The sequence below is a fragment of the Procambarus clarkii genome, chromosome 1 (genome assembly GCF_040958095.1).
Source record: "Procambarus clarkii isolate CNS0578487 chromosome 1, FALCON_Pclarkii_2.0, whole genome shotgun sequence".
Classification (NCBI taxonomy): Eukaryota; Metazoa; Arthropoda; class Malacostraca; order Decapoda; family Cambaridae; genus Procambarus; species Procambarus clarkii.
This window is the reverse complement of record NC_091150.1, coordinates 42387179-42411768: the sequence shown is the minus strand read 5'-3', so window position 1 is coordinate 42411768 and position 24590 is coordinate 42387179. Positions and strand designations below refer to the sequence as shown.

The window sequence follows — 24590 nt, the reverse complement described above, 5'->3', positions numbered from 1 at the left end:
TTAACATAATAGATACCCTTAAAAAGATTCATAAGATTTATTGCTACGTAATTACAATTATTACCTAACCTATAATAGGTATAGGTTAAGTAATAATTGTAATTACGAAGCAATAAGATGCTTATCTTAAGATACTAACAAGGTTAGGTAAGGTCGGTGTTTTCTATGAATCTTTTTAAGGGTATCTATTATGTTTAGTATATCACCTATGCACGTAGTTAATAAGTCAATATTGACTTTACGAATTTGCGAGAACGGGTTGGATTTTGTTGGTGTGTGTGTACTCACCTAGTTGTGCCTGCAGGATCAAGCGTTGGCTCCTGGACCCCCATCTTTCTAGCCTTGGTTTTTCTTTTAAAGCAATGATTTCTGTCCTTCTCTATCATACCTTGTTTTAAACTATAAATAGTGTTTGCTTCCCACAATGTGCTCCTTTAGTTCATTTCATTTCCCCCACTACTCTCACGCTAAACGGAAACTTTCTAACATCTCTATGACTCGTCTGAGTTTCCAGTTTCCACCCATGTCCCCATGTTCTGTTGGTAGTCAGTGTGTTTTCGTCTATTTCCACTCTGACAATCCCCTTAAGTATTTTGTATGCAGCCATCATATCTCCCGGTTCCTTCCTGTTAAGACTAGGCCACAGCTGTCTTATTCACAAACACTAAGAACTGAGAGCTCCTCATACACTGTATCCACCTATTTCTCTTTGCACGATCGAGCTTTTAGCTCTTGGACCCCGTCTTTCAAATCGTCGCTTGTCTGATGCAATGACTCCGTACATATTTGATCTTGTGTCTACCAGGCCAACTGCTGATCATTCCCAGGACGAAAACCACAACACCTGTCTAACCTCCCAGGTGCCTCTTTACTCCTAGGTGAACAGACGCATCAGGCGAAAGGGAAACGTTGACCAAACGCTTCTGTCTGGTAACACGGGTTGTACCTGCGATCATCAATTCTAAGCATACGACTTAGCCCATTGAACCAAAGGAGCCTGTGGATCCAGTATGTTGTGGTAGGGTGTTGGATGTATGCAGGGGGGTGTATGGGGGGAGTGTATGTAGGGGGTGTATAGAGGTGTATGTAGGGGTGTATGGGGAGGGTATATGTAGGGGGTGTATGTAAGGGGTGTATGGGGGGTGGAAGGGGTGGAAATTCAGGTACACATGCAATACTTGCAGGATATTCACATGGTGTACCTTACCTTCGACGAGGACAGAAAGCCGGCGGTTCGTCGAAATTTCCCTCATTTGTCCTTGTGTAATATATATATATATATATATATATGTCGTACATATATATATATATATATATATATATATATATATATATATATATATATATATATATATATATATATATATATATATATATATATGTCGTACCTAGTAGCCAGAACGCACTTCTCAGCCTACTATGCAAAGCCCGATTTGCCTAATAAGCCAAATTTCCTGAATTAATATATTTTCTCAATTTTTTTTTCTTATGAAATGTTAAAGTTACCCATTTCATTATGTATGAGGTCAATTTGCTTTTATTGGAGTTAAAATTAACGTAGATATATGACCGAACCTAACCAACCCTACCTAACCTAACCTAACCTATCTCTATAGGTTAGGTTAGGTTAGGTAGCCGAAAAAGTTAGGTTAGGTTAGGTAGGTTAGGTAGTCGAAAAACAACTAATTCATGAAAATTTGGCTTATTAGGCAAATTGGGCCTTGCATAGTAGGCTGAGAAGTGCGTTCTGGCTACTAGGTACGACATATATATATATATATATATATATATATATATATATATATATATATATATATATATATATATATATATATATATATATATATATATATATATATATATAATATTATTCACGAGAATATATGAACAGGTATATAACTAATGCCACCACCATTACCAAGGGTGGTGATGGTGGTGGTACTAATGGTGGTGGTAGGGGTGATACTAGTAGTGATGGTGGTGGTGGTGAAGATGGTGACTACCCTCCTTCACCGCACACCTGACCCCCTTGCCGCAGTGCCTGGGTGCTTGGGCGAGAGTGTAGCAGAGGTCTGGGCCACCCTCTTATGTCCAGGGTGTGACTATACAGTACTATGCATACACAGTACACAGTACTGTACATACACAGTACACAAGATAAAAACGTGACATTATCACCATTTTTAAGGATTTACTTATTAAGTCTACAACATCCAGACAAAAAAAAGAGGCCATCAATTCTCTGTAAGAAAACAAAAGTGCTCAAAAAAGTTGTATAAGAGTGTTTATGGAAGAGCCCAGACTCCGCCAGCCTCGCTCCCAGACTCCGCCAGCCTCGCTCCCAGCTTTTGTCTACTCTTGGGTAATTACACCAGGACACGCACACACACACACACACACAGGGTTAATAGAATTTTATGACCAGGCAACGAAAATTAGGCAGGAAAGAGAAGGGTGGGCCGACTGCATTTTCCTGGATTGCCAAAAAGCCTTCGACACAGTACCCCATAAAAGGCTGTTAAAAAAGTTGGAGCAACAGGCAGGAGTAAAAGGGAAGGTGCTCCAGTGGATAAGGGAGTACTTAAGCAACAGGAAACAGCGAGTAACGGTGAGGGGGGAGACATCAGAGTGGCGAGATGTCACCAGCGGAGTCCCACAGGGCTCAGTACTTGGACCCATCCTGTTTCTAATATATGTGAACGATCTTCCAGAGGGTATAGACTCATTCCTCTCGATGTTTGCTGATGATGCAAAAATTATGAGAAGAATCAAGACGGATGAAGATAGACAGAGACTACAGGATGACCTGGATAAACTGGAGGAATGGTCTAGAAAATGGCTGCTGAAGTTCAACTCTGGAAAGTGTAAGGTGATGAAATTAGGCGAAGGGAGCAGGAGGCTGAACACAAGGTATCATCTGGGAGGGGAAATCCTGCAAGAATCAAATAGAGAGAAGGATCTGGGGGTTGATATCACACCGAACCTGTCCCCAGAGGCCCACATCAAAAGAATATCATCAGCGGCATATGCTAGACTGGCCAACATAAGAACTGCCTTCAGAAACTTGTGTAAGGAATCTTTCAGAACCCTGTATACCACTTATGTAAGACCAATCCTGGAGTATGCAGCTCCAGCCTGGAGTCCATACCTAGTTAAACACAAGACAAAGTTAGAGAAGATTCAGCGGTATGCCACTAGGCTCGTCCCGGAACTGAGAGGATTGAGCTACGAGGAAAGGCTAAAGGAGCTGAACCTCACATCCCTGGAAAACAGAAGAGTAAGGGGAGACATGATAACCACCTACAAAATTCTCAGGGGAATTGACAGGGTGGACAAAGACAAACTCTTCAGCACGGGTGGGACACGAACAAGGGGACACAGGTGGAAACTTAGTACCCAGATGAGCCACAGAGACGTTAGAAAGAATTTTTTCAGTGTCAGAGTAGTTAATAAATGGAATGCACTAGGAAGTGATGTGGTGGAGGCTGACTCCATACACAGTTTCAAATGTAGGTATGATAGAGCCCAGTAGGCTCAGGAATCTGTACACCAGTTGATTGACAGTTGAGAGGCGGGACCAAAGAGCCAAAGCTCAACCCCCGCAAGCACAATTAGGTGAGTACAATTAGGTGAGTACACACACACGCACACACGCACACACGCGCACACACGCACACACACACACACACACAAGGGACAGACACAAGGGACACACACACACAAGGGACAGTACACAATGAAGGGGAACAGCCTACCTGTAACGATTCGAGAAAGAGACCTGGGAGTGGATGTGACACCTAATCTAACTCCTGAGGCACATATAAATAGGATAACGACAGCAGCGTACTCTACACTGGCGAAAATTAGAACTTCATTCAGAAACCTAAATGAGGAAGCTTTTAGGGCGCTTTACACTGCCTACGTGAGACCCGTCTTAGAGTATGCCGCGCCATCATGGAGCCCCCACCTGAAGAAACACATAAAGAAACTGGAGAAGGTTCAGAGGTTTGCGACGAGGCTTGTCCCAGAGCTACGAGGGATGGGATATGAAGAGCGGCTGAAGGAACTGAACCTTACGACACTAGAGAAAAGAAGGGAGAGAGGAGATATGATAGGGACATATAAAATACTCAGGGGAATTGACAAAGTGGAAATAGATGAAATGTTCACACGTAATAATAACAGAACGAGGGGACATGGGTGGAAACTGGAAACTCAGATGAGTCACAGAGATGTTAGGAAGTTTTCTTTTAGCGTGAGAGTAGTAGAAAAATGGAATGCACTTGGGGAACAGGTTGTGGAAGCAAATACTATTCATACTTTTAAAACTAGGTATGATAGGGAAATGGGACAGGAGTCATTGCTGTAAACAACCGATAGCTAGAAAGGCGGGATCCAAGAGTCAATGCTCGATCCTGCAAGCACATATAGGTGAGTATATAGGTGAGTACACACACACACACACACACATAGGGGCCTCGTAGCCTGGTGGATAGCGCGCAGGACTCGTAATTCTGTGGCGCGGGTTCGATTCCCGCACCAGGCAGAAACAATGGGCAAAGTTTCTTTCACCCTAAGTGCCCCTGTTACCTAGCAGTAAATAGGTACCTGGGAGTTAGTCAGCTGTCACGGGCTGCTTCCTGGGGTGTGTGTGTGTGGTGTGGAAAAAAACAAAAACAAAAAAAAAAGTAGTTAGTAAACAGTTGATTGACAGTTGAGAGGCGGGCCGAAAGAGCAAAGCTCAACCCCCGTAAAAACACAACTAGTAAACACACACTATTGTATTGGCTGAAGGAGTACCTCTCAGGAGGGAGACTAATGACCACAGTGAGAGGGGGGGAGACAGTATCAGTGTAGAGAAGTAACCAGGTCCACGACGGTCGGTGATGGGGGACCTTTCTATTTCTAATAAAATAAAAATAATAATACTAATAATAATACCAATAATAATAGGGGGGTACCACCTCTGGTGCAATTATAGGGACCCACAGCCTCAGAGAAGGGGACACAGAGCATTCAGGGAAAAACTTGCCATTTAACTCTGAATACGTAAGAGTGTTCGCTTCTCCTACACTGGCGCTTGGAGGCACCCAGTGTGGGGGTTCGAATCCGCCTCCTCAGGGCTGCTACACATGTTCACATCACGTTAACTGGATTTCTTTATGCAAATACCAATGACAATAGTTTATTATTTTTGTTATTAACAACAAAGATAATAATAACCTGATATTGCGAGCAAGATTTTCCATATCAGTGTTTACCAGGAGCGTACCTGTGGAAGGTTCCGAGGGTTCTACTCCCACTGGTCTGGGGCCAGGCTCGAGGTTCCTCACGTGTGCCCCAAAGAATGAGGTGATTTGATAAAATACTATGCCCAAGATTACCATCCGAGTGCCGGCGGGCTGATGGACAAATAGCCTCGGCTACCATCAGTTTTTGTCCGGTCGTGATAGTCGAGTGGATTAAGGTGTCCTGTACATACCAGTTGCGTTGCTCCTGGCAGTATGGGTTCGAGTCACTTCTGGGGTGTGAGTTTTCTGTGAGATTATATATATATATATATATATATATATATATATATATATATATATATATATATATATATATATATATATATATATATATATATAGATGCGAACAAGCCTGAATGGTCCCCAGGATAGATAGATAGATAGATAGATAGTAGTGTACTGTGAGTGTACATGTCAGGGAGTGAATGAGAACTTCCTCTCCCTCATGACTCATAAATATGGATGTTCACTTGGCTGGCTTCCTCCTCCATTGTCTGGGACAGGAAGCCTGCGTGGGTCACGGAGCTCTCCCTTGTCCCACCACCACTCTCCTCTCTCAGGATGCAACCCACAACAGTTCTCTAACTCCCGGATTCCTTTTTATTGATAGGTGAACACCTGACTCTCCCCACCACACCTGACTCTCCCCACCACACCTGACTCTCCCCACCACACCTGACTCTCCCCACCATACTTGACTCTCCCCATCACACCTAACTCTCCCCACCACACCTGACTCTCCCCACCACACCTGACTCTCCCCACCACACCTGACTCTCCCCACCATACCTGACTCTCCCCACCACACCTGACTCTCCCCACCACACCTGACTCTCCCCACCACACCTGACTCTCCCCACCATACCTGACTCTCCCCATCACACCTGACTCTCCCCACCACACCTGACTCTCCCCACCACACCTGACTCTCCCCACCACACCTGACTCTCCCCACCACACCTGACTCTCCCCACCACACCTGACTCTCCCCACCATACCTGACTCTCCCCATCACACCTGACTCTCCCCACCACACCTGACTCTCCCCACCACACCTGACTCTCCCCACCATACCTGACTCTCCCCATCACACCTGACTCTCTCCATCACACCTGACTCTCCCCACCACAACTGACTCTCCCCACCACACCGGACTCTCCCCACCATACCTGACTCTCCCCATCACACCTGACTCTCCCCACCACACCTGACTCTCCCCACCACACCTGACTCTCCCCACCACACCTGACTCTCCCCACCACACCTGACTCTCCCCACCACACCTGACTCTCCCCACCACACCTGACTCTCCCCACCATACCTGACTCTCCCCATCACACCTGACTCTCCCCATCACACCTGACTCTCCCCACCACAACTGACTCTCCCCACCATACCTGACTCTCCCCATCACACCTGACTCTCCCCACCACACCTGACTCTCCCCACCACACCTGACTCTCCCCACCACACCTGACTCTCCCCACCACACCTGACTCTCCCCACCACACCTGACTCCCCACCATAGCTAGCTCCAGGTGTGCCAGTCGCTCGAGGCTTTCATTTTTCAAGATCATATTTGCCCTGTGCCGGTACCAACAAGCTTGTACTCACCTAGTTGTGCTTGCGGGGGTTGAGCTCTGGTTCTTTGGTCCCGCCTCTCAACCGTCAATCAACTGGTGTACAGGTTCCTGAGCCTACTGGGCTCTATCATATCTACATTTGAAACTGTGTATGGAGTCAGCCTCCACCACATCACTGCCTAATGCATTTCATCTGTTAACTACTCTGACACTGAAACAATTTTTTCTAATGTGTCTGTGGCTCATTTGGGTACTAAGTTTCCACCTGTGTCCCCTTGTTCGTGTTCTACCCGTGCTAAATAGTTTGTCTTTGTCCACCCTGTCAATTACCCTGAGAAATTTGTAGGTGGTTATCATGTCTCCCCTTAATCTTATGTCTTCCAGGGACGTGAGGTTTAGCTTCCGTAGCCTTTCCTCGTAGCTCATACCTCTCAGTTCTGGGACTAGTCTGGCGGCATACCTCTGAACCTTCTCTAACTTTGTCTTGTGTTTAACCAGGCATGGACTCCAGGCTGGAGCTGCATACTCCAGGATTGGTTTGACATAAGTGGTATACAGAGTCCTGAACGATTCCTTACACAAGTTTCTAAAGGCAGTTGTCGTGGTAGTCCACGACTGTCAAAAGGGCCCTCACAAGGGTCCCACGTGACGGTGGCCCTCGTCCAAGGATCACGTCTAGGTACACTGGTCTCTTGCTCCACCCAACTCTCGTCTTTCCCTGATATATTGTTGTATTATTATTATATATACAGTAGTTCTCACATTCTTGTACAGCCACTAGCACGCGTAGCGTTTCGGGCAGGTCCTTAATCCTATGTTCCCTGGAATACGACCCGCCAAATCGTTTAACAACCAGGTATCCATTCACTGCTGGGTGGAACAGTGGCTACAGTTGAGGAGTGACGCCCAGTAAATCCTCCCCGGCCAGGATACAAACCCAGGCCAAAGAAACGCCTGGTGAGTGTGTTACCTCTTCGCCACGGAGACCTACATAATGTAGGTCTTAGCTGTTTGGTCTCTGGGCCTCGTGGGATTACAGTATCAAGCTACACAGACTCACAATTGACGCTACTCCGTACTCTCTCAGAATTACAATATCCATCTACACTGATTCACAATATAATATGGTTATATTATATTGATTGTTGCAGTATAAATGACAGTGAGGGTGGTTGAGGAGGGAGGGGGCGAGTCTGAGTGTGAGGGAGTGTTGGGTGGTGAGGGGGGGGGCGTGTCTGAGTGTGAGGGAGTGTTGGGTGGTGAGGGAGGGGGCGTGTCTGAGTGTGGGGGAGTGTTGGGTGGTGAGGGAGGGGGCGTGTCTGAGTGTGAGGGAGTGTTGGGTGGTGAGGGAGGGGGCGTGTCTGAGTGTGGGGGAGTGTTGGGTGGTGAGGGAGGGGGCGTGTCTGAGTGTGAGGGAGTGTTGGGTGGTGAGGGAGGGGGCGTGTCTGAGTGTCGGGGAGTGTTGGGTGGTGAGGGAGGGGGGCGTGTCTGAGTGAGGCGGGGTGAGGGGGGGGGGTGAGGTGAGGTGAAGTATAGGGGCGGCATCACACTGTCTGGCAGATTTCTCCTGTGGGATCAATGAAAATAAACTGGCCTCACTGCTACTGTTGGCGGCGGCAAGACGGTACACGCCTCCGCCTGCCCCTCACACACATCTCAAGACTCTCCTTCCTCACTACTAAAGTTCAACTCCAGTAAATGTAAGGTAATGAAACTAGGTAAGGTACTGTAATAAGGTAATGAAACTAACCTGAGGAAACAGGAGGCCAGACCCCAGGATACGGAATGGGAGACGAAAGTCCTCCACGAGACGGACAGAGAGAAGGATCTAGGAGTTGATATCACACCGAACCTGTCTCCTGAAGCCCACGTCAAAATATCATCCGCGGCGTATGAGAGGCTGGCTAACATCAGAACTGCCTTTAGAAACTTGTGTAAGGAATCATTTAGAGCCTTGTATACCACAATGCTGGAGTATGCGACCCCAGCATGGAGTCCGTACCTTGTCAAGCACAAGACAAAGCTGGAGAAAGTTCAGAGGTATGCCACTAGACTAGCCCAAGAACTAAGAAGCTTGAGTTACTAGGAAAGGCTGTTTGAATTGCACCTCACGTTCCTGGAAGACAGAAGAGTTAGGGGAGACATGATTACCACATACAAAATTATCAGGGAAATTGACAGTGTACTCAAGTGGTCCATTAGAACTGGTGCGGGATCTAATTGCATGTTTTTAATGGCAAACCATGCCATTAATCGAATGACATGTTTCCATTGGAGACTGTGATCATCCAATTGCAGAAGAGTCACAGTAATGTGGCTGAAGATGTGATGACCAAACCCACACATCAGGAAATGAAGAAATGACGTTTTGGTTCACTCTGGACTATGATCAAGTCCCATTTAGGACTTGAAAATGGTCCGGATAGATGTTTGAGTGACCTGATTCACGCTACAGCATTGTGTGAGTGACCTGACTCACACTACAGCATTGCGTGAGTGACCTGACTCACACTACAGCATTGCGTGAGTGACCTGACTCACCTATACTGCGCCATCACACTCTCTACCACAATGTCAGGCAACATCTACCAATAGACCAATGACATATACCCGCCAAACACACACCGAAACTACGACGTTGGTACAACGTTCGAACAAGTTTTAACATCACCTAACCAGTTATAACAACCAGTATAGCAGGTTGTAACAACGTTCTAATACGTCATAAACACGTTAAGCCAAGATATAACAACTTGAAATAAAGTTGTAACAAGCGGAAAATAGAGACAGTTTCGGTGTGTGTTTCCAGGGTAACCAGTCCTATCAATGCTTGACGTTAAAACCTCTCCCCAACAGGCAGTTAAGTAAAGGTGTACTATCAACCATAGCACCTCGCTAACAGTCTCCCTTTTAGGTTAGGTTTGAGCTATTTAACACCCCATTTTATGTCCGTTGTGGCAGCTGACAGGCTGGACTATGGACTCAAGTGTCAGGAGATCTGTGGTGTCAGCCACTCAGGTGTCAGGAGGCCTGTTGTGTCAGCCACTCAGGTGTCAGGAGGCCTGTTGTGTCAGCCACTCAGGTGTCAGGAGGCCTGTTGTGTCAGCCACTCAGGTGTCAGGAGGCCTGTTGTGTCAGCCACTCAGGTGTCAGGAGGCCTGTTGTGTCAGCCACTCAGGTGTCAGGAAGCCTGTTGTGTCAGCCACTCAGGTGTCAGGACGCCTGTTGTGTCAGCCACTCAGGTGTCAGGAGGCCTGTGGTATCAGCCACTCAGGTGTCAGGAGGCCTGTGGTGTCAGCCACTCAGGTGTCAGGAGGCCTGTTGTGTCAGCCACTCAGGTGTCAGGACGCCTGTTGTGTCAGCCACTCAGGTGTCAGGAGGCCTGTTGTGTCAGCCACTCAGGTGTCAGGACGCCTGTTGTGTCAGCCACTCAGGTGTCAGGACGCCTGTTGTGTCAGCCACTCAGGTGTCAGAACGCCTGTTGTGTCAGCCACTCAGGTGTCAGGAGGCCTGTTGTGTCAGCCACTCAGGTGTCAGGACGCCTGTTGTGTCAGCCACTCAGGTGTCAGGACGCCTGTTGTGTCAGCCACTCAGGTGTCAGGACGCCTGTTGTGTCAGCCACTCAGGTGTCAGGACGCCTGTTGTCAGCCACTCAGGTGTCAGGACGCCTGTGGTGTCAGCCACTCAGGTGTCAGGACGCCTGTTAAAGTCAGCCACTCAGGTGTCAGGAGACCTGTTGTGTCAGCCACACAGGTGTCAGGAAGCCTGTTGTGTCAGCCACTCAGGTGTCAGGAGACCTGTTGTGTCAGCCACTCAGGTGTCAGGAAGCTTGTTGTGTCAGCCACTCAGGTGTCAGGAGACCTGTTGTGTCAGCCACTCAGGTGTCAGGAAGCCTGTTGTGTCAGCCACTCAGGTGTCAGGAAGCTTGTTGTGTCAGCCACTCAGGTGTCAGGAGACCTGTTGTGTCAGCCACTCAGGTGTCAGGAGGCCTGTTGTGTCAGCCACTCAGGTGTCAGGAGGCCTGTTGTGTCAGCCACTCAGGTGTCAGGAGGCCTGTTGTGTCAGCCACACAGGTGTCAGGAGGCCTGTGGTGTCAGCCACTCAGGTGTCAGGAGGCCTGTGGTGTCAGCCACACAGGTGTCAGGAAGCCTGTTGTGTCAGCCACTCAGGTGTCAGGAGACCTGTTGTGTCAGCCACTCAGGTGTCAGGAAGCTTGTTGTGTCAGCCACTCAGGTGTCAGGAGGCCTGTTGTGTCAGCTACTCAGGTGTCAGGAGGCCTGTTGTGTCAGCCACACAGGTGTCAGGAGGCCTGTGTTGTCAGCCACTCAGGTGTCAGGAGGCCTGTGGTGTCAGCCACTCAGGTGTCAGGAGGCCTGTGGTGTCAGCCACTCAGGTGTCAGGACGTCAGGCAGTTAAAGAGACACTGCCACTGTTTCTCGTCAGACTATTTTGTGTGAAGTAACAATGGGAATTAATTTGGCGGCCTTTGTGAGTGACTGGATGAGGCGGTGTGAGGGAGTGACTGGATGAGGCGGTGTGAGGGAGTGACTGGATGAGGCGGTGTGAGGGAGTGACTGGATGAGGCGGTGTGAGGGAGTGACTGGATGAGGCAGTGTGAGGGAGTGACTGGATGAGGCGGTGTGAGGGAGTGACTGGATGAGGCAGTGTGAGGGAGTGAATGGATGAGGCAGTGTGAGGGAGTGACTGGATGAGGCGGTGTGAGGGAGTGACTGGATGAGGCAGTGTGAGGGTGTGAGGGAGTGACTGGATGAGGCAGTGTGAGGAGTGAGTGACCAACAATACACGGGGTCAGCACATGGGGGCGTGAGGCCACCTTTAATGTGACACAAGAGTGGCCCTAAAGCTTTCCCTTCTGACACCTCATCCACCCTCTCCTGACACCCCTCATCCACCCCCCCCCGCTCTCCTAACACCCCTCATCCACCCCCCCCCCCCCCGCTCTCCTGACACCCCTCATCCGATCTGACGCTCTGATTAGGGCTTTAGACACGCTCCCGGTCAAGTCCCTCTGGAAGGAAATTATTCGGGGTAAGAAAGGGAAATGATGAGGAGAAAGTGGTAGGACGGCACGACTGTATAACCCCTGGGAGGCTCGGAAGGTCATGGAGGAGGAAGGTCGGCACGGTCTCCAACCTCTTGGACCATCGGGGATCGAACCCTGACCTGCAGGAAGCGAGGCGGTGGTGGACCGACTTGATGGGGGCGTTTTGAAGGTGTGGAGGAGCCAGGTGGTGCAGGTGTGGAGGAGCCTGGTGGTGCAGGTGTGGAGGAGCCAGGTGGTGCAGGTGTGGAGGAGACAGGTGGTGCAGGTGTGGAGGAGCCTGGACACGGAGTCTCCCGTATACCACACAGTCGATTTAGTGATGATTGATGAAGATTCAGCCACCAAGAGGTGGCACGGGCATGAATAGCCCGTAAAATATGATGATGTAGAGTTGTACACAACATATACCCTCGTCACCCCTCACCCCTCACTCCTCACCCCTCACTCCTCACTCCTCTCCCCTCACCCCTAAGCCGCACTGGAAGCGACATAGAGGGCTAGACATGGCTGCCCGCCACTTCTCCATCGCCCCTATGTATTGTATTTTGTTTACCCCATTTGTATTGTCCACCTAAATGAGGATTGTTCGTCAGATTGTGTCAGTGTGACGGTGTAAATACAGTGACCAGTGTGTGTGTCGCTCACACATCCTGGGGGAGGGGGGGGGGAGGGGAGGGGGGCAGTATTCCCAAGATCTCACACAAGCCGGAAAGAAAGCAGAAAACCCCTTAGGGAATTACAGGCAAATAATCAGTGTTACATTAATGTTGACCAGACCACACACTAGAAGGTGAAGGGACGACGACGTTTCGTTCCGTCCTGGACCATTCTCAAGTCGATTGTGTTATAATCAGTGTTATAAATCCAGTAACTGGCACCGGGTGGCATCCAGTCCCCGACCTGTGACAACAACAACGGTCAGCTGTATACCCCATGTCAGCTGGGATCATTTTCTCCACCAGGCGATAAATGCCTCCACGGTTTAGTTCGGTTTAGTTCCCGTAGTCTCTCCTCGTAACCCATACCCCTCAGCTCGGGTACTAGTCTGCTAGCATTCCTTTGAACCTTCTCCAATTTAATCTTATAACTAAACCAGTCTTTTGTGTGTGTGTAATTACCCAAGTGTTGTTACAGGATGAGATCTATGCTCGTGGTGTCCCGTCTTCCCAGTACTCTTTGTCATATAACACTTTGAAACTACTGACGACTTCAGCCTCCACCAGCTTCTCACTTAACTTGTTCTAACCGTGTACCACTCTGTTTGCAAAAGAAAACTTTCTAATATTTGTTCAGCATCTCTGTTTTGAATCTGTCCCTCTTGTTCGTGAGTTGCTGGTTTCAGGAATTCCTCTTTGTCAATTAGGTCTATTTCTGTCAGTATTTTGTAAGTGGTGATCATATCACCTCTCTTCTATCCTCTATTTTTGGCATATGTGTGTGTGTGTGGAGAGTGATATTACTGATAATGATAATATGCGTAACAAGACTCTCTCCTCCAACGACAGAGATGGCTGGACCCGCTCAAGCCGGTGAAGAAGCAGCTCCGTATCAGGACCAAGAGCCTGGGGACCTGTGAGTACTGCTGCACGCTCTCTTATACACTCTGATTCACGATTCACTCTCTCTCTCTCTCTCCCTGTACTCTTACGATGGCCCACACCCTAGTGACGCTTTGGTCAATCATGTCCCGCCTGTCCCTCACACCCTGGTGGCCTTCCGCTGCTAAACGTACTCAAGAACATCATTTACCATGACTAATATTTAACGTACTTTCAATACAATATTTATATATAATAAAGGCGAGGGCTATTGTATTATTAGACCAACATGAGGCCCAGTTGCATCTATCACTATTGCAGTTCTAACATCTCGCAGGATAACTTTCTGGTGGGCCTTACCACGACACAACTTTGATCAAAATAAATGTCAACATTTCGTTGCAGCACGTTCTCTGTATTTGCCACAACCTACAAAATACAAAGTGCTAACTTAACCTGAAAAGCACAGACCCAATCAACCCACCTAACCTAACCTACCGATCCACGGTAAACGTGGACTTTTGAGAGTCGCTACTTTTCATAGTGCTTTGGACGTTAAGGTAGGTAAGTTAAGGTAAGATACGTGAACATTAAGGTAGCAGGGAAGCACGCAGCGTGGATATGTAACATTGTGGATCACAACGTCCCAAATGAGACGTATGTGTTGAGAAGACGGGCTTCTCGCAGGTCTCTGTATACACTACTTAACCCGATATTCCTATTATATTTCCCCTATCACTTTTGTCATACATCAATTATTCATTAAGCTATAATACTCAAGCGTATGTTAGGACATTCAAGGGGCTTTGTAAAGGACGTTAAATGTTATTGAGAATGGGAATGGGGGAATGTTATCGAGAATGACAAGCCTACAATAGCTTCAATGGCGGACCTGTACGTTGCTACGTTCAATTAAGTCGTTTTCTGCTATAATATTCCCAGTCATGATACCCATGTATCACGCAGGCCGCCCTCATCTGTGTTTGCCTCAAGTCTCATTACAGCCGTGTTCTCGGTGCTAACATGAACCCAATTTTCAATTGTTGTGTGTTTACATTGATACAGGAATTCTCTCGTGGGTCGGCTAGTACTTACATGTGGAGAGGCTATGGACCATGTGTACCTACTCCTGTAAATAAAGAGCCTAGTGTATCAGGATGTGTAGTGTTTTCTGTGTAAACATTACTGTTTTTTACTGTTTTTTACTACTGTTTACTGTTTTTTGTGTGCAGGTGGGCTGCCTGTGCTGTACTTCCGGGTCAAGTTCTGGGTGAGCGACCCGGGCAAGCTGACGGAGGAGTACACCCGCTACCATGTGTTCCTGCAGCTGCGGCGGGACGTGCTGGAGGGGCGTCTGGGCGTGCAGCCCTCCACCGCCGCCCTCCTCGCCTCCTACGCCCTCCAGTGTCAGTACCAATACCAACAGTGAAGGGTTGTCTAGTAATGTGACGCTTGTGTACAGTAGTACACAGTATTATATTACAATATATTATGTACAATACTACTGTACAGTAGTATTGTACTACTACAATTACAATTATTATGTACAATACTACTGTACAGTAGTACAGTAGTATTCTTATTCTAACACAGCCAATCAACCTCAATGTGTGAGGTTGATTGTGTGGTTGATCACAGTCAGTTTGTGAATAGACACTTGTTGACTAGGCTCAACACAGGGGCGGGAAACTCTATAACAGATTACACGGAAGATGCCGTGTGGCATTTACAAACTCACCAGGGGGCCACCGTGGGTGATCAGGGAGCACCGTGGGTGATCAGGGAGCACCGTGGGTGATCAGGGAGCACCGTGGGTGATCAGATGAGAGACTGGTGAACATTAAGGTAGCAGGGAAGCACGAAGCGTGGATATGTAACATGCTCTACACAACGAAGGGAAGGAGGACCAGACAACATATTACCAGTGTTGTCGACAAAATAAATTATCTACAGATTCACTAGTTAATGAGTAGCTGCAAAGGAGAGAGTTGCCCAGCAGCTGGAAGACGGCAAACATTATACTAGTATATAAGAAGAGAGAGGGAGGGAGGAGGCACTCAGTTACCGACCAGTGCCGCTGACAGGCACTCCCTGCACAGTATTGTGAAATATATAATAAACATAAGACAAGTAGAACATCAGGACAGTTGTAACCACCACAACTATTACAAGAATCACTACAACCATCATGGCTGAACACTATAACTTCAACCATTACAACCACCACAACTGTACAACAACAACCACCACAACTATACAACTACAACCACCACAACTGCACAACTATAAATACAACCACCGCAACAGTCTAACTACAACCACCGCAATGAAGAACTACAACCACCACAACTGTACAATTACAACTCTACAATTACAACGCTACAATTACAACCACCACCGTAACTGCGCCATATATTAAATTCCAACCACCACTTTAAAAACACAACCTTTGACAACCCCCCATACCTTGAGGTTACCTTACCTCAAGATAACTCATTACATTGACTCTGCTCATTATTACATGAGCCTATGTTCATTATACCCTCCTACTTGCACTCATTGTACGCATTACATCACACTATTCATATCCTGGGGAGTCCATGAATACACTCCAGTGTTCATATTCACTGGACTGCTTACTGCCCTGAGTATAGACCTGTCAATCTCAATCGTCCACATCCGATCGCAGTGTGGCTGACGTGCAGAGGAGGTGGGTAATCTTGGGGAGGGCATCTAGGGCACGCCAAGTATGGCGTGTGTGTGTGTGTGTGTGTGTGTGTGTGTGTGTGTGTGTGTGTGTGTGTGTGTGTCCTGGGCACCGCTTGAAAGGGGGCACCACTGACCACTTTCTATTAAAGGCAGGTAAGCTATCTTCGGATAGTTGGAAATAAAAAATAATTTTCTTGAGATGTATGATCTGTCTTTAATTATATTATTATTATTATTATTATTATTATTATTATTATTATTATTATTATTATATGTAGTTAAAGCAGTTATTTCTTACCGTTAAGCGCATTGCATTTTTTATGGTTGTATGGTAAAGTTATGTGAGATGGGTGTCAAATGCTGACGATGAGTCACAATAACGTGGCTGTAGGTCTAATGACCCAACCACACAGCAGAAGATGGAGAAACGACGACGTTTCGGTCCGTCCAGGACCATTATCACGTTGTAACTACACACCAGAAGATAATGGTCAAGGGCGGACCGAAACGTCGTCGTCGCTTCATCTTCTGGTGGCAGTGGTGTGTGGTGCTGAATGTTTGGACAGGGATGCAATGTCAGTGCTTGCCACAGGCGCAAGTTTTCCTTCCTCTGCTGATATGTACTGTACCTGATGTACCCGAGGGCCACTATCTTAGTGGCCTCGACGAGGACAGGAAGCCGGCGACTTGTCGAAAAGCCCCCCTCCCATTTGTCCTCATGATTCTATCCAGCTGGATTTTGAAATAAAGCAGTTTTTTGGCATTTACGGCTTCAGCAGAGAGACGGGTTCCTTGGGTTTATAATTTTATGGGTGAAAAGCAACTTTTGTTTTCTGTCCTGCATTGTGGCTTGTCGAGCTTGAAACCGTTGCTGCTTGTTCGTGTTATGCAAGGATTACTAACATTTCCATGTCTATTTCAGCTGAATTGGGCGACTACATCTTGGAAGAACACGGTAATACATACCTAGCAGATATGAGACTTGTCCCAAACCAAACAGATGAGCTCGAGAAAAAAATTATGGAACTCCACAAGCTCCACAAGTGAGTTGCTGGTTACTACATTTTTTGTATCGTGAGCCTTGTAATATATGAATAACATACACAGTGAAATCACACTACAGTAATATCATGTATTCATAGTATTGTGTGTTTGTGGGGAGTCCAGAGATGAGCGTTTACTCCCCTTGCCATAATAATTTCTCATATAAATAACTTGTAAATTCTAATTGTGCTGTATTGTATAAAACACAAGGTTTACTTTCTTTAATTTTAGTTTCGTCTCTTAGTGGGCTGCATTTAGCTCATTGTTCATTCTTTTCCACTTACACCTCACCTCACCTCTCACTTCACCTCACTTGTCTTAGTTACCTGAGGGCCATTAACACCCTAGAGGCCTCGACGAGGACAGGAAGCCGGCAACTTGTCAAAAGACTTGTATATAACATAAAAATGGGGGGGGGGGATAATGGCCTATACATGGAGTATATCCGGAGAGGGGTCAGCCCTTGTTCGTGATCCACCCATGCTAAATAGTCTGTCTTTGTCCACCCTGTCAATTCCCCTGAGAATTTTGTAGGTGGTTATCATGTCTCTCCTTACTCTTTTGTCTTCCAGGGACGTGAGGTTTAGTTCCCATAGCCTTTCCTTGTAGCTCATACCTCTCAGTTCTGGGACTAGTCTGGTGGCATACCTCTGAATCTTCTCTAACTTTGTCTTGTGTTTAATTAGGTATGGACTCCAGGCTGGAGCTGCATATTCCAGGATTGGTCTGACATAAGTGGTATACAAGATTCTGAATATGCTGCTGATGATATCCTTTTGATGTGGGCCTCTGGGGACAGGTTCGGTGTGATATCAACCCCAAGCTTTTTCTCTCTACTTGACTCTTGCAGGATTTCACCTCCCAGATGGTACCTCATGTTCAGCCTCCTGCTCCCTTCGCCTAGTTTTTTTTACTTTACACTTTCCTGAGTTGAACTTTAGTAGCCATTTTCTAGACCATTCCTCCAGTTTGTTCAGGTCGTCCTGTAGTCTCTGTCTATCTTCATCTGTCTTGATTCTTATCATAATTTTTGCATCATCAGCAAACATTGAGGGGAATGAGTCTATGCCCACTGGTATAGTACAGAGCCCTGTGGGACTGCTGGTGACATCTCGCCACCCTGATGTCTCCCCCCCTCACAGTTACTTGCTGTTTCCTGTTGCTTAGATACTTCCTTATCCACTGGAGCACCTTACCTTTTACTCCTGCCTGTTTCTCCAACTTTTGTAAAAGCCTTTTATGGGGTACTGTGTCTAAGGCTTTCAGATAGTCCAAGAAAGTGCAGTCTGCCCACCCTTCTCTTTCTTGTCTAATTTTTGTTGTTAGTCATATTGTTCTATTAACCCTGTGAGGCATGATTTACCATCCCTAAACCGATGCTGGTGGTGTGTTAAAAAGCTCTTTTTCTCCTGGTGTTCTATGAGCCTTTTCCTCACGATCTTCTCCATCACCTTGCATGGTATACAAGTTAGGGGAAACTGGCCTGTAGTTTGGTGCCTCTTGCCTGTCACCCTTTTTGTATATTGGGACTACATTAGCTGTATACAAGCTTTCTGGTAGTTCTTCTGTTTCCAGTGACCTGTTATACACCGTAGAGAGTGGCACACTTAGTGCTTCTGCATCTTCTTTTAGTATCCACAGTGAGATTCTGTCAGGCCCAACAGCCTTTCTCACATTCAGCTCCAACAGATTCCTTTTGACTTCATCACTGGTGAGGTCAAATTCCTCCAAGGTTGCTTGGTTTACCGCCTCCTCATTTAGTGCAGGGGCTTCTCCTTGTTCTATTGTTAAGTCCTGGAATCTCTTGTTGAGTACTTCACACACCTTGTCATTCTCTGTGTATCTGTTCTCCCCTTTTCTCAGTTTCATCACTTGTTCTTTCACTGTTGTTTTCCACCTGATGTGGCTGTGGAGCAGTTTAGTTGGGTCTTTGCTTTACTCACAGTTTACTGAGTACTGAGAGTGACATGTAGTGCTTTGCCTATGTCAAATCTTCTATTATCATTGTATCTGCTGATAATTTCAGTGTATAAAAAATATGTAGAGTATATAAAAATTATTTTTCAGAAATTTCAGTCGGTTGATGTATTTTAGAACCATTGAAATGTTTACAATCGAAGTATAAATGACACATTGGAACATCAGTGCACAAATGACATCAGTGGAACGCTAAATTATTAATTCATTCAGTTCTTCAGTTTTTTTTTGGCGACAACAGAAGTCATGTTTTCTCATTCCATCCTGTTCCCTGCAGAGGACAGACTCCAGCAGACGCAGAGTTCAATTTCTTAGATCATGCTAAGCGGTTAGACCTCTACGGCGTTGACCTGCACAAAGTTAGGGTAAGTCTAATAAAAAATGTTTCAATGAATTTCATTATAATTTTTGGAATTTTGTAGAAGATACAAAACTATGGAAGGCATATTATAACCTTTGGCTGTCTTGTGACTTTCATTTAGAAGTACTGCACAGTATTGTAACATGAATAAAGGTACAACTTAAAGTATATTTTGTTGCTGATTGTTAGTACTGTATAACAGTATAACCCCCAGATGAGTATACAGTATAAGTTTAAACTTGTATACAAAGTACTGTATTATTATTTGGGTGTTTATTTTTTATTTTTTTGTACACTGAAAACAAATCTCTCTGTTTTAATATATTTTAAGAAAAGATCTACTGTACTGGTATTGAACCACGTATAAGGTTTAAATTGACCATTTAATTAAGACGTAAGTTTTGATTTTTTTTTTACTTTGGTAAAACTGACATGACTGAAGTTGAAGAAAGTATCCTACATTACAGTACCATATAACATACAACTTTAGACAAAGAAATCATAATTTTGTCAATTTTATTGTCAGAATAAAAAATATATTTTTTATATTTAAAATGGAGTAATCCATTGAGGATTAATGGACATAATCCACCCAATATAGTTTTAACAATCTAATAAAATTAAACAAAATAGGATCGACAGTATTTTGTATCTTAAACTCACATACAGTACTTTAAAGAAGCACAACATATTTGAGTTTTATAGTTCATGGTGCAGTACTATGATTTTGAAATGTCTTTAATGGCGTTTCTTAGGCATAATTTTTTCTTTCCAGGACTCGACCAACCGCGAGATACATTTGGGTGTAACTGCGATCGGTCTGGTAGTGTTCCAGAATGCAATTAAAATAAATACATTTAGCTGGGCCAAAATTGTCAAGATTTCTTTCAAGCGGAAGCAGTTTTTTATTCAGCTTAGAAGAGAAGTGGTAAGAAGTAATATGTCTTTAAGTTTATTAGAACTTGTTTCAGTTTAAAGATTCTATGCTCTATATTTTTTTCAACTTGGTTAATTCTCTTAATTGGGAATTGTTAAATTTAACTTGTAACTTCTCAGATATAGTCCATAACTTTATTAGGATATAAATAATTATTATCATCAGTGTCTAGTTTGCCAAGTATTGAAGATTACAATGTGAATGTTATCAGAGAGTATAAAGTATGTGCACTTGCTCAAATGCTTGTATGTGCATGCTAATGAAGTTGTATCAAGCTTCTCTGCAATATTGTTCAACTTTATTTTGCCATTCAGTGAATGTTGAATTATTGAAAAGCCTGTTCATAATATTCATCAAATTAAGTTTGGAATATGCAGCAGTGGTGTGGTGCCCTCACCTGAAGAAATGTATCAACAAGATAAGAGTATACACACACGTTACCAACTTTTTCGTTGAACTGAAAAATATTGGCTATATATAGGAGTTAAATAAAATTAGAGCTTAGAGGACCGGGCCGTGGGGACACTAAAAAGACCCAAAATCATCTCAAGATAGCCTCAAGATAAGTCATCAAGATGTGATATTCAGTATTTTGATGGAAGCAGAAAAGACTTATGAGAGGATGTAATGGACACCACCTCTTTTATGCTGCAGTGCTTCAGTCGCCGAATGAAATCAGATGTGTTCGTGAATAACGACCATGTCACCATGATGTCCACGTAGAGAAATGCCAAAATGATAAGTCTTGCTTGTAAAGGCTTTGTTATCTCTATTCAGAATACAGTAGTAATAGAGAGTTAGGTTTAAATGATATATGTACAGTACAGTATATTTACAGTGGTACTGTACCCTAGATTAATAAATTTATATAATTAAAGGAACCTAAAAATATACTTTAGTATTGTATTAGTGTACAGCTTTCAAGATTACTTTTCTATAACTTTGAATAAATATAATGCACCATCAAACATAATTTTATAAGTTTTTTTTTTGTATCGATTTACATAGACAGACCAGGCCGACAGTAAGGAAGACCCAAGTTCTTTTCTACAAATTTTCAAGAAAAAGCTCTATACAAAGGTAGTTTGTCACTTTTTAGTGACATGATTTCCTGGTGCTTTAATAAGTCATTCTAATGAAGAAACCAGCTATTGTGAGATGAAGCTATACCTTGCAGTTTTCCTGTAATTTAACATAGCTTGCCTCAAGTTTTTTGCTCACAATTCCTGATGTTTAGTATGGTATTTTCAATGTATACACAGTAATGACTTTGGTTTTGTTAGTACCTTTTGACAGGTTGACCTAACTAATTTCCCGCAAATTACATAATGTTTTGCATGTGCCACCCTGCTGTGAATATGTTAAAGGGGTGACATTACATAGATAGATTTACTAAAAGCATGTTTTGTCATTACTAGACTTATATAATATTCTTAGGTGACAGGTCTTAAATAAAAGAATTGTAAATTATATATTTATGTTGTGGAGCTTTGAGTATTTTATTCAGTCTAATGTTGAATGTCTAGGGTTGTAATATTCCACAATGTGATGCAACTTTCTCATTTATAAGAACCAAGTTTTAGCTCACAGAAGTGGTACTGCTCTTTTTATTCTATTCACAGAGCACAATAAGTGCTTTAATAGTAAAGTTTCCTTTTATATCTCAGTGATTCAACTCCATATAGCAATGGGATGCATTGCGCGTGTGTATGTACATAACTGTGTGGGGGTGGAGAAGTGGGGGGGAGGGGGTCGTGCATGCATATGTAGTTAGAAGAAGAGAGGTATGCTCAGGTGTCTAGTCTTCCAAGTACTCTTTGTCATATGATGCTTTGAAACTACTGATGGTTTTGGCCTCCACTGCCTTCTCACTTAACTTGTTCCAACCATCTGCCACTATGTTTGCAAAAGTGAACTTTCTAGTTTTTGTTGGTAGCTTTGTTTCAATAACTTAAATCTATGACGTGTTGTTCTTGAAGTTCCAGGTTTCAAGAATTCTTTTTATCAATTTTCACAATTCCCAGTAGTATTTTGTACATAGTGATCATATTGTCTCTTTTTTTTTTCTTCTATCTTCTTATCTTTCTTAGTAGCTTAGCATCATCAGCAAACATGTTCATTTAATTCTGCATTCCTTCTGTTAGATCATTTATATTGACAATAAACATTACTGGTGAAAGAACTGAACCCTGTGGTACTCTGCTAGTAACACTCCTCCAGTCAGATACATTGCCTCTGATTACTACTCATCTTTCCAGCCGTTAGAAAAATTTTCATCCATGTCAGCAGTGTCTCTGTTACCTCTCCAGCATGTTCCAGTTTCCAAAACATCCTCTTGTATGGAACTCTGTCAAATGCCTTATTTTAGGTCCAGATAAACAGGGCAAATGGGGAAGATCTTCGACAAGCCGCTGGCTTCCTGTCCTCATTGAGGCCATTAGTGTTAGTGCCTCTCAGGTAAACAGAGTCAATCCCAACTTTCTCTTTCCTGTAGAATCTCTGTGACTATCATAATATATATGAATTATAAAAACTAAGTAGATTTGTTACACGATCTTCCTGCTCAAAAACCACTCTGTTATTATGTTATATAATTTCTCTTCAGGTATTCTATTCACTTTGTTTTAACTATTTTTTCTTGTGTTTTCACCAGTACACTTTAAGTTTGTCAGTGATACAGGTTTATAATTTAAAGGATCTTCTCTGCTATTTTTGTAGACTAGAACATATTTGTCTTTTTCCATATATCTGCTAAATTTCCTATACACAAAGATATCTGGAATATCAATTGAAGTGGAATGCTCAGCTCAGGTGCACATTCTCTCTGAATGCAAGGTGAAACTCAATCTGGTCCAAATGCTTTATTTCTTCCTAGTTCCTTGAGTAATTTTTCCACTTCGTCTCGAGACACATTCATGGTGTTCTCTGGAATTGGCAGTGTCTGGTTCTCTGGAAACTCCATTTTGCACAAACACACTATGGAACAGTTCATTTAGTGTTTCAATTGTTTCTTTTTCATTCTCTGTGAATCTGTTTTCAACTTCTGAATATTATCCTTTACCTGCAGTTTGATTTTAATGAATTTAGAGAATAGGTCTGGTTCTATTTTACATTTGCCTGCTATCCCTTTCTCAAAGTTTCTTTCTGTCTCTCTTCTCACTGCTGTATAGCTTTTTCTTGCTTCTTTATATTGCTGGTATGTTTGACAGTTTGAACTCCTCTTATATTGATTCCATTTTTTGTATTTTGGTCTCTGACCCTCTCTCAATTTCTGTTGACCCAGACCTGATTTCTAGTTCTGCATTTTTGTGTCGGTATAAATTTTTTGTCCCTTTATCATGTATTTCACAAAATTCGGAATATGTCTCATTTACCTCTGCCTAATAGCAAGTCTTTCCAATCAAATTCACTAAATCTGTGCAAACACTCCATGCAAATGAAAGGACCCAGTCTGTGGAACTCACTCCTTGATGAATTAAAAATTGTCCAACCTATGCCTTATTCAAAAGTAAAACCAAAAAGTACCTATTTCATCCTCATAGTTTCCTACCTTGTGCTTCAAACTCACACTGTATCTTGTACAGTACTGCCTACTTCTCCAATATTAGTATTAAAGACATATATCTTCACCAGTGTAATCACCTGTCAATTTATATTGTAGTTATTTGTTGATACAGTATAAAACCTTGCTACAATGTACCTTTTCATCTTACCTGATATGTTACATTAAGGACCTGCCCGAAATGCTATGCGTGTTAGTGGCTTTGCAAGAATGTAAAAATACCAATCTTATGTAATCTCACCAAGCCATTTATTCTTGTGAATAAATTATTATTTTATAAATTATTATTATATAAAACATACAGGAAAACATACTATGCTCGTTGTGCCTGGTTATAAACCAACAACACCAGGGGGTTCAAACACAGATCTGCACCAAGGAATGTATACCAGATAACCACCCAGAAGAGAATTTAGCAGGGAAGGGCAGGGCGAAGAGCAATGTGTGGAAGGGAAAAGGTGTCATACTGGGCTATGCATTTTGTTGACGGAGGTACAGTACCGTGACACTTCTCAGCTATTCT

At 44.1% G+C, this 24590-nt stretch overlaps 1 protein-coding gene across 7 annotated transcripts in view; it reads left to right on the top strand.

Annotated features, from left to right (window-relative positions):
• The window catches only part of LOC138349580 (tyrosine-protein phosphatase non-receptor type 4-like), a 263170-nt gene that overhangs the window by 51231 nt on the left and 187349 nt on the right, over nt 1-24590 (top strand). For 4 of the 7 annotated variants that reach the window (XM_069300934.1, XM_069301020.1, XM_069301070.1 and 1 more), the window contains 6 exons: nt 13445-13511; nt 14710-14883; nt 17109-17229; nt 19485-19572; nt 20344-20496; nt 21514-21585. In XM_069300934.1, coding sequence (XP_069157035.1) covers nt 13445-13511; nt 14710-14883; nt 17109-17229; nt 19485-19572; nt 20344-20496; nt 21514-21585 — 675 coding nt within the window. The remainder of the gene's footprint in view (nt 1-13444; nt 13512-14709; nt 14884-17108; nt 17230-19484; nt 19573-20343; nt 20497-21513; nt 21586-24590) is intronic. The other 3 variants (XM_069301148.1, XM_069301097.1, XM_069300983.1) reach the window with 1 other exon arrangement.